The sequence below is a fragment of the Bufo bufo genome, chromosome 6 (genome assembly GCF_905171765.1).
Source record: "Bufo bufo chromosome 6, aBufBuf1.1, whole genome shotgun sequence".
Classification (NCBI taxonomy): domain Eukaryota; kingdom Metazoa; phylum Chordata; class Amphibia; order Anura; family Bufonidae; genus Bufo; species Bufo bufo.
Genome location: NC_053394.1, coordinates 307043581 through 307055925, shown reverse-complemented (window position 1 = coordinate 307055925; position 12345 = coordinate 307043581). Strand labels below are relative to the sequence as shown.

General features: G+C 47.8%; 1 protein-coding gene across 2 annotated transcripts in view; it reads left to right on the top strand.

Annotated features, from left to right (window-relative positions):
- The window catches only part of COPZ2 (COPI coat complex subunit zeta 2), a 36128-nt gene that overhangs the window by 833 nt on the left and 22950 nt on the right, over positions 1 to 12345 (top strand). Inside the window, exon 2 of one of the 2 annotated variants that reach the window (XM_040435647.1) lies at positions 4714 to 4782. In XM_040435647.1, coding sequence (XP_040291581.1) covers positions 4714 to 4782 — 69 coding nt within the window. Of the gene's footprint in view, positions 1 to 4686; positions 4783 to 12345 lie in introns of both variants that reach the window. The other variant, XM_040435646.1, reaches the window with a different exon arrangement.

Here is a 12345-nt window from a genome sequence, read left to right as displayed (position 1 = left end):
GTGATAAATTTTTTTTAATGTTTACAAACAACATCTCTTAGCAACCATCAGTGGAAAATGAATCTCATCCGCACTTGCTTGCGGATGCTATGCGTTTTTTATTATTATTTATTTTTTATTTTCCACGCAGCTCCATTCACTTCACTTCTATGGGGCCAGCGTTGCGTGAAAATCGTAGAATATAGAACATGCTGCGATTTTTCACGCAACGCACAAGTGATGCATGAAAACCAACGCTCATGTACACAGTCCCATTGAAATGAATGGGTCTGGATTCCGTGCGGGCGCAATGCATTCGCATCACACATTGCACCCCTGCGGAATACTCGCTCGGGTGAAAGGGGCCTTAAGGGGTAGTGGTGTTCGTGCGAGAGCTGCTTCCTGTTCACAATTACCTGCGCTCCATCTCCTGCAGCAGCAGTGGAATTATAATACATTCACTTGAATGGGACGAGCAGTCTTCAAATTTTTGATCGGCGAGAGTCAGACCCCCACTGATCTGATATTGATTACCTATCCTGAGGATATGTCATTGGTATGAAGCCAAAGCACAACCTGATAGGCTTTGTTCACATCACCATTCAGCCTTTCCGTTCTCCTGCTCCGTTTAGGACGGATTCTGCACATAACTGAGCTGAACTGAACTTAAAGGGTTTCTATCACTTCGTATGACATAATTAGCTGTCAGACACTAGCGATCTGCGGCGGGCTGGAGGGGACGCGCTGGGCGGCGGCTGTGTATGAAGGTAGACGGAGCCTCTAGGTGCTAATGACGCCCACATAGCACCTAGAGGCTCATTAGCATATTTATAAAAGTTAGTTTTTTAGCAAAACCGCTGCCCCACAAGTGATTATAGTAGGATGGTTGGCCAGAGCAGACACTAGCAGATCGCTAGTGTCTGACAGCTAATTATGTCATACCAAGTGATAGAAACCCTTTAAAGACCCTATAGACTATACTGGGGCCCGTTAGGTTTCCGCTCAGAAGAAATTTTTTGAAGCGGAGACAAAAGTCCTGCATGCAGGACTTTTGTCTCCGCTTCAAAAATCTTCTGAGCGGAAACCTAACGGACCCCAGGATAGTCTACAGGGTCTATGTTTCTATGTTTCCTTAAGTTCCGTTCGGCTTAGTTATGTGCAGAATCCATCCTTTCTGTTCTCCTGCTCCAAAACGGAAAGGCTGAACGCTGATGTGAACGAAGCCTTAAGCAGCTCTTCTCTCGCTCTTTGTTTTAGGTCGGTAGGGGTCTTGGCACTCGCTATGAAATCTCAAAAGTTTTTTAAAGTGTACTTACTCTTTAATCCCTTAATGCATAATTATATGTGCTCCATACATGATGGGATACCAGCCGCAATGACCAGGATCAGTGACGTCAAACCTGGTCATTAAACCACTCGGATGCCGCAGTCTGTCAATCGCTGCATCTGTGGGGGTGAGGTGAGGCAGGGGTCTCCCTCTGCCTTCCGATTGGAGAAATACCAGGGTTCCATGATGCTTTTTTCTTTTTGTTTCTTTAGGGGACTTACATAAGTCGTCATTTGATCAACACTATGGGCTCATGCACACAAAATAATTTTTTTGTCCGTTCATTTTTTTTTTTTTTTTTTTAAGCCCTTAATCAGAATCATTTGCCTCAATGGGACCGGAAAAAACGGAAATTACTCTGTGTGCATTCCTTGTCTGCATGTCCGTTCTGCAAAAAAATAGAACAGGTCCTATTATTCTCCTCATGGACAAGGATAGGACTGTTTATTAGGGCCCAGCCATTCCGTTCTGCAAATTGCGGAATGCACACAACTGGTATCCGTGTTTTGCGGATCCGCAAATTGCAGACCGCAAAACAACAACGGTTGTTTGTAGGGATGAGCGAATCGACTTCAGAAGAAACATCCGAAGTCGATTCACATAAAACTTTGTTAGAATACTGTACAGAGCGAGGTGCAGTTAAAAGAGCATCAGAAAAATTAACCACAAAGCAATCTTGAGGTGGTTGCAGTTTTTACATGTTAAGGTTAATGTCTTTCACCTGTAAAAACTGCTACCACAAATAAACCATAGAAGTGTATGATGTTTTTTTCCTGGTTCTGATCAAGTGCTAACTACTTCCGATGAAGTGCTAACTACACCTCAAGAAAACACACCCTTAGGCCTCTTTCACACGGGCGTCGCGTGTGAGGGCCGGACAAGATGCGGATGCGTTGCGGGAAAATGCGTGATTTTTTTCGCACGAGTGCAAAGCGTTTTAATGCGTTTTGCACGCGCGTGAGAAAAATCGGCATGTTTGGTACCCAGACCCGAACCCGGACTTCTTCACAGAAGTTCGGGTTTGGGTTAGGTGTTGTGTAGATTTTATTATTTTCCCTTTATAACATGGTTATAAGGGAAAATAATAGCATTCTTAATACAGAATGCTAAATAACTTAGGGATGGAGGGGTTAAAAAAAATAATAATAATAAACTCACCTCAATCACTTGTTTGCGCAGCCCGGCTTGTCTTCTTTCTTCTTCTTCTTTGAGGACCTGGGAGGAAAAGGACCTTTGGTGACGTCACTGCGCTCATCACATGGTCCATCACCATGATGGACCAAGTGACAGACCATGTGATGAGCGCAGTGACATCACCAAAGGTCCTTTTCCTCCCAGGTCCTCAAAGAAGAAGAAAGAAGACAGGCCAGGCTGCGTGAACAAGTGGATGAGGGGAGTTTAATTATTTTATTTTTTAACCCATCCATCCCTAATTTACTTAGCATTCTGTATTAAGAATGCTATTATTTTCCCTTATAACCATGTTATAAGGGAAAATAATAAAGATCGGGTCCCCATCCCGATTGTCTCCTAGCAACCATGCGTGAAAATCGCACCGCATCCGCGCTTGCTTGAGGATGCTTGCAATTTGCACGCAGCCCCATTCACTTCTATGGGGCCTGCATTACGTGAAAAATGCACAATATAGAGCTTGCTGCGATTTTTACGCAACGCGCAAGCGATGCGTGAAAATCACCGCTCATGTGCACAGCCCCATTGGAGTGAATGGGTCCGGATTCAGTACGGGTCCAATGCATTCACCTCACGCATAGCACCCGCGCGGAATTCACACCTGTGTGAAAGGCGCCTTAGGGCTCATGCACACGACTAGGGATGAGCGCATCAACTTTGGATGAAACATCCGAAGTCAATTCGCATAAAAATTTGTTAGAATACTGTACGGATCGAGCGCTCCGTACAGTATTAGAATGTATTGGCTCCTATGAGCCGAAGTTATTACTTGGCCAAGTCTCGCAAGACTTTGGGTAATAACTTCAGAAATTAATTTCTAGTGTTAAAAACCTTTTACCGAACTCTGTTTCGGTTCCAAGTGAATTTCTGAAGGTATTACCTGAGACTTTGCCAAGTGATAACTTCAGCTGATCGGAGCCAATACATTCTAATACTGTACGAAGCGCTCGATCCGTACAGTATTCTAACAAAGTTTTATGCGAATCGACTTCGGATGTTTCATCCACAATCAATTCGCTCATCCCTAGTCGTGTGCATGAGCTCTAAAGGTCCATTCTCATGTCCGTAGTGTATTGCGGATCCGCAATACACCGGGCTGGCACCCCTGTAGAAATGCCTATTCTTGTCCGCTATTGTGGACAAGAATAGGACATGTTCTATTTTTTTCTGGAGCCGCAGACCGGAAGTACAGAGCTCCACATCCTCTCTGTGCCAATTGAGGATGAATCGGTCCGCACCCGTTTCGCAGAATTGCGGAACGGATGCGGACCCATTCTACGGACGTGTGAATGGACCCTTAGGGTGTGTTTTCTTGAGGTGTAGTTAGCACTTCATCAGAACCAGGAAAAAACGTCATACGCTTCTATGGTTTATTTGTGGTAGCAGTTTTTATAGGTGAAAGACGTTAACCTTAACATGTAAAAACTGCAACCACATAAAGATTGCTTTGTGTTTTATTTTTCTGATGTGCTTTTAACTGCACCTCTGCCTGTATGTGAATATACACTAATGCTTTGAATTACTTGGACAGATAGTTATAGCAGACCAAGGGGCCATTGATAGTCCCCCAGTGATGACGTCACTGGGGAAAGGGGGAGATTAGCTCACAAAGGATGTCCCTTTCCTCTGTCAAACACCTTAGATCAATCTAATGGGTTAACCCAGGGGTGCCCAACCTGCGGCCCTCCAGTTTTTGCAAAACTACAACTTCCCAGCACGCCCTAATAGCTGTAGACTGTCCAGGCATGCTGGGAGTGTTAGTTTTGCAACAGCTGGAGGCCCACAGGTTGGGCACCCCTGGAATGATCAGAGTACCTTTACTGGTAGTTTTGCAATCCGAATGCAGGGCATCCGCTCGTGGCAGCATGGATACCCACTGAAAACAATGAGAGGCAGGTGTCTGTCTGGGCACAGAACAGTTTTCAGAGCAGAAATCCATGTACAGAGAACTTCATGTGGACGGGCACAATGGGAACCTTTCTGGTAGGAATAATTTACCAATCCTGGGAATCTTCCAGGCTGCTGCATTGGGACCAGAGCAACATGGAGAGGTTTAAATCTGCATTAAAGTCAACCACGTAATACCAGATATACAAGGCCGACGTCGGTAATAAAGTCTAGTATCAGGCTGCTTGCTTTGGGTTGGATCATACAGTTTCTCTTTGACTATATGTTTTCTTTGCTCTCAGGACACATTTTGTTCCCATCTCCTGCAGGACCCCACTCTCTACACAGTGCGCGCTGTCATCATTTTGGATCAGGACGGGCATCGACTTGTAGCCAAAGTAATACTACTGTGTGCTCTGCATGTGTTTGGGAGTGACACGCCCTTACTTGACTAATACTGTCTCATACTTTCTTCGATGATTGAAGAACCTGAATTAACTAGATCACATTAGTGGACCGATGCATGTCTTTGGCACTTTTTTCCTTTTGATTAAGGCTTGATTCACACACAGTTTTTTCTTTAGATAACATCAAGCATGGGTCCAAAATTATAACTGACAGACTGGCTGGGGCAACATGGCGACTTTGGCCGCGACAACGGTCGCTCAACCAAAGATTGCTGTGTAGTGTCATAAGTGAAAGAAGCCACAGTGTCTCCAGCAGTGTTTTGGTGATTTTTTTTTTTGGGGTCACCACTACTTGCTAGTCACACTATGGCCCCATTCACTTGTAAGTCTGCACTGCTACACAGCGATGAGGTTATAAAAGACAGCAGTATATATTTTCCCTTTAGACCACGTTCAGACATAGCATGTTTGTGGATTCTGCATCAAAACTTTGCAACATATGGGCTAGGGCTGCAACGAATACTCGACTAAATTGAGTAATATGACACAAAAAATTCCTCGATGCAAATTTTTTGCATCGAGGATTCGTTTGTGTCACGTGACCATGGAGCGGGAGTGAAGCGCTTACTATTACTCCCGCTCCGTGGTCTCCCGCTGCGCTCGGAATACTCACCTTTCCAGCAGGGGTCCTCCGGACACTCCACAGCACGTCTGTAATGCAAGGCACCAACGAAACAGACCAGTGAGGATGAAGTCAAATGGGTTTATTAAAAAAATAAACAAAGTCCAGGTAAACTTCACTGGGCAAATACCGGGCAAAGGAAAGACAGGAGTAGTCCCGATCCATGCATAAGTCTCTGTGCAACTTACCAGGTAAACGGATGCGTCACGGAAAGTCACGGGTCCTGGGTCCCACTGGACCAGACGGAGTCCCAGTAATCTTCAGTCAGTAGCTAGCAGTACTGACCTGCACCTGGATAAGGAAGGATAACAGTGGGCACTGACCGACCTGGGAGGCCACCTTTTATGTGCCTGCTAACAAATCCCAGGGTGCCAAGTGTCCACTTCCTATATGATCCTGCCCTACACCTGTGTACAAGGCTTTGGTTGGTCATTAGTCAATTAGACCAACGCTGGCCCCCTAATCTACTTTAAACTTGCGGCCAGGTGCTATTGCCTTCGCTGGTCGGCGAAGCGCATATGCGTGACAGCATATCCCCTTGCGAACCCGTCTTTGAACGTACACGCGGATGCACGACAGGCTCTGCGAGAGTGCACATCGACATGGATACCGGAATGGAATCAGCAATAGGCACCGGAGACAAGCTCGGCCGCAGCGCGCTGCCACTAGCCCGGCCAAGCTGTCCCCAAAAGCCATGCAGTCTTCCCCTCCGGCACACTCGTGAATGCATCACCGCATCGGTTCGCAAAGGGGTCAGAGCTGGTGTATCAATGGAGACACGCGTAACCTCTCCTGCAGCTCCACGAAGACCCTTTTTGGTCACACCAGAGTGCGAGACAGGTGAGGATCTTACATTACCCCTCCCCCCCCTTGAAGAGGCGGCTCAGAAAGCTCCAAGCGAGCTTTCCCTGGATTATCCCGGTGGAAAGCTGCCAACAACTCATCCGCAGGTACCCAACATCTCTCCTCTGGACCAAAGCCCTTCCAATCTACCAAGTATTGGAGAGACCTCTGGACAAAACGAGAGTCCAAAATCCTGTTCACCTCAAACTCTGACACCCCTTGGACCTTCAACGGGGGTGGAGTCTGAATGAAGGGGGCGGAGTCGGCCGCCGATTTGAGAAGTAATACATGAAAGGTGTTTGCTCCTCGAATCGACAGTGGAAGAGCAACCTTGTACGTAACTCCGTTGATCTTCTGTGTCCCCGGGTATGGACCAATAAATCAAGGACCCAACTTGGAAGATGGCTGACGCAGCGGAATGTTCCGGGTGGAGACCCACACCTGATCTCCCACCTTAAACTTTTGCTCTACAGTTCGATAACGATCAGAAAATTTCTTCTGTTGCGCCACCGCACTGTGAACCGACGACCAAATGGGACGTCTATCCTCGAACCATTGATCCACCACCGGTGAATCAGTGGAGGGCCCGGCCAGAGAAGAGAGCCTTGGATCCCTGCCCCCCACGGACATGAACGGAGACATCTTAGTGGAAGCATGCCCAGAGTTGTTCTAAGCCACCTCCACAAAGGGTAGATGGGCAGCCCATTCCTCCTGGCAGTCTGACACGAAGCACCAGAGATATTGTTCCAGGGTCTGGTTAGTCCTTTCCGCCTGACTGTTGTTCTCTGGGTGAAAACCGGAAGAGAAAGACAAATTTTTTTACCCAACCCAGAAAGAATGCCAGAACCGAGAGATGAATTGAACACCTCTATCTGAAACAATATCATCCGGCACTCAGTGTAATCGAAAGACATGATTCAAAAACAATTCTGCCAATTCTCTGGTCGAGGGCAATCCGGGAAGTGGGATAAAATGGGCCATTTTACTAAAGCGGTACACCACTACCCAGATTACCGTACTTCCAGAGGACCTTGGCAAATCTGTGATTAAGCCCATGGAGATGTGAGTCCATGGAACCTGAGAAATGGGTAGTGGGAGCAAAGAACCAGAAGGGGCGGACTGAGACAGTTTACATCGAGCACACACACTAAATGCCTGGATGTAGGCCTTAACATCCACGGACATACTGGGCCACCAAACGTGACATTTAACAAGGGTAAGTGTTTTCTTAACACCCAGATGCCCTGCAGACTTGGAGTCATGAAGCTGTTGGATAACCTTTAACCGAAGGTTAACGTATAAACCATCGCCCCTCGGGCTTGTTAGGCGGACTCTCTGCCTGTGATGGCTCGAGAAGAGGGAACAAGTACTCTATTAACTCTGCGGTCCCTAGGGCGGCCAGAAAACATTTAGTTGGAAGAATAGTCTCTGGCTCAGAGCTTAGGATGGAAGCAGCCTCAGGGAAGCAACTGGACAGAGCATCTGCCTTCACATTTTTGAAACCTGGCTTTTATATGTGAGGCGAAAATTGAAGCGGGTAAAAACAATGCCCACCGAGCTTGTCGGGAGTTGAGTCTCTTGGCAGTCTCCAGGTACCCTAAATTTTTGTGGTCAGTGTAAACTGTAATGGGATGTTCCGCACCCTCTAGCCAATGTCTCCACTCTTGAAAAGCCAATTTTACTCCCAGAAGCTCTCTAATGCTGATGTCATAATTGCACTCGGCTGGAGAGAGCTTCAGAGAGAAGAAGGCATAGGGATGTAACCTCTCAGGGACCCCAGAATACTGTGAAAGAACTGCCCCAACACCCACCTCAGAGGCGTCGACCTCGAGGACAAAAGGTCGGGAAGTGTCTCGATGAGTAAGGATTGGCGCAGTGCAAAAGGCCTTCTTTAGCGTCTCAAAGGCTCTGTCTGCCTCTCTCATCCACTTTGAAGGATTAGCTCCCTTCTTAGTGAGGTTTGTGAGAGGTACCACTATCGCAGAGAAATTCTTAATAAATTTTGCGGTAGAAGTTGGCAAAGCCTAAGAAACGCTGCAGTCCCTTCAGAACCTTAGGCCGAGGCCAATACAAGACAGCAGAAAGTTTGAATGGATCCATAGCCAGTCCCCTTTGTGAGATAATGTACCCCAGAAAACTCAATTCCATTACCTCAGACACTTCTCTAGTTTGGCAAAGAGGCAGTTCTCCCTCAGTTTCTGGAAAACCTGACACACGTGTCTCCGATGAGACGCCAGATCCGACGAGTAGATTAGTATGTCGTCTAAATAGACAACAATAAATGAACCTAAGAAATACCTGAGGACATCATTGATGAACTCCTGGAAGACCACAGGAGCATTACAGAGACCAAAAGGCATAGCGAGATACTCGTAATGACCGTCCCTGGTGTTGAATGCTGTCTTCCATTCATTGCCTTCTCTGACACGTACCAAGTTATATGCACCCCTCAAATTGAGTTTGGTGATGATCCGGGCCCCTGCCACCTGAGAAAACAAATCATCAATCAGAGACAGAGGGTACCGGCTCTTCACCATGATCCGATTGAGGGCGTGAAAATCGATGCAGGGTCCCAAGCCGTCATCCTTCTTCTCCACAAAGAAGAACCCGGCTCCAGCGGGGAAAGTGGATGGACGAATGAAACCCTTCTCGAGATTCTTTTTAATATAATCACGCTGGGCCTGAATCTCAGGCCCAGTGAGATTATATAGATGTCCCTGGGGTGGCATGGTACCTGGAAACAGATCTATGGGACAATCATATGACCTATGGGGAGGTAACACATCAGCCCCCTGTCGACTGAACACGTCCTGGAAGTGATGGTAATGCTGGGGTGATGTACTTAGTACTTCTGTGGAGGCTAGTGGCAACTCAGGACATATGCACCGAGTGAGGCATTCAGTACTCTGGCAAATCTGACCTGAGCGCCAGTCCACTATCAGATTATGTAGTCTCAACCAAGGGAGACCCAAAATCATAGGAGTGGATGGCATGTCCAGGACAAAAAGGCTTAAGGTCTCCCGATGATCAGCCCCCACTGTTACCTGCATCCCGGGTGTCATCCACACGGCATGACCATCCTGGATAGGAGATCCATCAATAGCGGTCACCGACAGGGTGGTCTTTAGCTGGATAAGCGGAATGCCAAGTCGATGCACCAAGACTGAGTCCATATGCTGCTCCAGAATCAACAAGATGTCCTGCTTTTCCACAAAACAGGCACAGACCTTTCTGTTGGCGACGAGCTCATTCCGCTTGTGTAAGATGGGAGGACCCAACCTCCATTGGCTCTTCTGCCGGCTTGGTGGCCCCTGGATGTGGCCGTGATGGTGTAAAGTGAGTCGACCGTTCTACGCGCCTCTCTCGGATCCGTCTGTCAGCATCGATTGCCTGGGAGATGGACATCTCCAATGAGACGGGAGTGGTTAAGGCTAGAAAAAGATCCCGGACTGAATCAGAAAGTCCCAGCTGGAAACGATAGCGGAGGGCTGCGTCGCCCCAGGTGGTGAAAGCTGCCCATCGCCTGAATTCCGCAGCGTATTCTTTGGCAGGGCGGCGACCTTGCTGAATATGCTCAAGATGGTTCTTGGCAGTACGGGTACGATCTGGGTCGTCGTAGATAACGGCCATGGCCTCAAAGAAAGCTTTGACTGACAAATAGGTGGCGTGGTCCTGGGGCAAATTAAACGCCTAGCGTTGGGGATCTCCACGCAGCAAGGACATTATGATCCCAATCCTCTGTCTAATATTGCCTGAAGCTATCGGCCGCAACTGGAAATATAAAAGACAGGAGTCCCTGAAGTTTAGGAATTCCTGTCTATCTCCTGTGAAGGAGTCAGGCAGAGGAATCTTCGGCTCCACTTGGTGTCTTGCAATCGTGATGGGTAACGTGGAAGCTCCTTGGAGCAGCTGCTGAATCTCCCCCATCACATTAGACAGTTGCTCCTGGATTTGAGTTGCAGTGACTGCCGCCACATTCGGGCGTTGTTGGGTTAACAGATTAACTGCTCCTGTTAACTCAGTTAGCTGCTGCTGGATTCTTTCCATGGCAACTGTTTGTTGGGCCCACTGTTCTGTAATGCAAGGCACCAACGAAACAGACCAGTGAGGATGAAGTCAAAGGGGTTTATTAACAAAGTCCAGGTAAACTTCACTGGGTAAATACCAGGCAAACAAAAAACGAAGGAAAGCCAGGAGTAGTCCCGATCTGTGCATAAGTTCTCTGTGCAACTTGCCAGGTAAACGGATGCGTCACGGAAAGTCCTGGGTCCAACTGAAACAGACGGAGTCCCAGTAATCTTCAGTCAGTAGCTAGCATTACTGACCTTCACCTGGATAAGGAAGAATAACGGCACTGACCGACCTGGGAGGCCACCTTTTATGTGCCTGCTAACAAATCCCAGGGTGCCAACTGTCCACTCCCCATAGGTCATGATCCTGCCCTACACCTGTGTACAAGGCTTTGGTCGGCCATTAGTCAATTAGACCAATACTGGCCCCCTAATCTACTTTGAACTTGCGGCCAGGTGCTATTCCCTTCGCTGGTCGTTGAAGTGCATAAGAAGCGCGTACGCACGACCGCATATCCCCTTGCCAACCCGTCTTCGAACGTACACGCGGATGCACGACAGGCTCTGCGAGAGTGCGTGTCGACATGGACACCGGAATGGAATCCACAATAGGCATCGGAGACAAGCTTGGCCGCAGCGCACTGCTACTAGCCCGGCCAAGCTGTCCCTTAAAGCCATGCGGTCTTCCCCTCCGGCGCACATGCGAATGCATCCCCGCATCGGTTCACAAAGGGGTCGGAGCTTGTGTATCAATGGAGACAAGCGTAACCTGTCCCGCAGCTCTACGAGGACCCTTTTTGGTCACACCAGAGTGCGAGACAGGTGAGGATCTTACAGCTTCCATGGTCTCGCACTGCACTGACCTCCTGATGTACGCACGCTGTGACCTGACGCGCTGTGTGACGTCAGGCGCGGAATGATAGAGTGTCGGTGGCACCCTTTCTGGAAAGGTAAGTTGGTGCGACTAAGGCCAGGCGCCTGAAGTGCACAGCCTCATAGCAACCAATGAAGCTGTGCACTTCGGGTGTCAGGAGGAGCAGGGGGGCGGGAGGTGCTGGGAGAAGAGGGGGGGAGCTGCTGGCACAAAGAGGGGAAAGCTGAAGGCACTGGGGTGGGGGAGAGCTGATGGCACAGGGGGGCTGATGGCACAGGGGGGCTGATAGCACTGGGGGATAGCGGAGCTGATGGCACCGGGGGGAACTGATGCAGTTGGGCTGATCGCACAGGGGCGAACGAAGGGTGTTGGGGACTGATGGCAGGGGGTGTGATGAGTTTTTATAAAGAAAAACAGTCAATTAATTCATTTTTTCTTATTAGATTACTCAATTAATCGTAAAAAATAATCGATAGCATACTCGATTTCTAAAATAATCGTTTACTGCAGCCCTAATATGGGGTTTATAAATTTGTATTCACACATTGCAAAAAAATCACATGGTTTCTATTGAAATACTATTGATAAATACAGACCTGTAATATAGATACCATTTAGGCTGTGTTCACATTTTCTTTTACAGCAGGGATCGGCATCCTCCGGCACCCCAGCTGTTCGGAAAATAAACTCCCAGAATCCTCTTCTCACTTCTGTGAGAGTTACAAGTACAGCTAAGCAAGTGTGAATGCTAGGAGTTGTAGTTTCACAGCAGCTGGAGTGCCAGGTTCCTGACCCCTGTTTTAGAGTTTCTGTAGAAGTTTCCTTCACCTTTGACAGCAAGAGTAGCACAGCACTGAAATGGCATCCATGATGCTGGTAAGAACTGAGGTGTAAAGTAGAATTGGCTTAGTTGCCCATAGCAACCAATCAGATTACACCTTTCATTTTTCACAGCTCCTTTGGAAAATGAAAGGTGCAATCTGATTGGTTGCTATGGGCAACTAAGCCAATTCTGCTTTACACCAGTTTGATAAATCTCCCCCTGAGTCTGTATAGATGTGTAGGCACATAAAGAAGACAGTTGT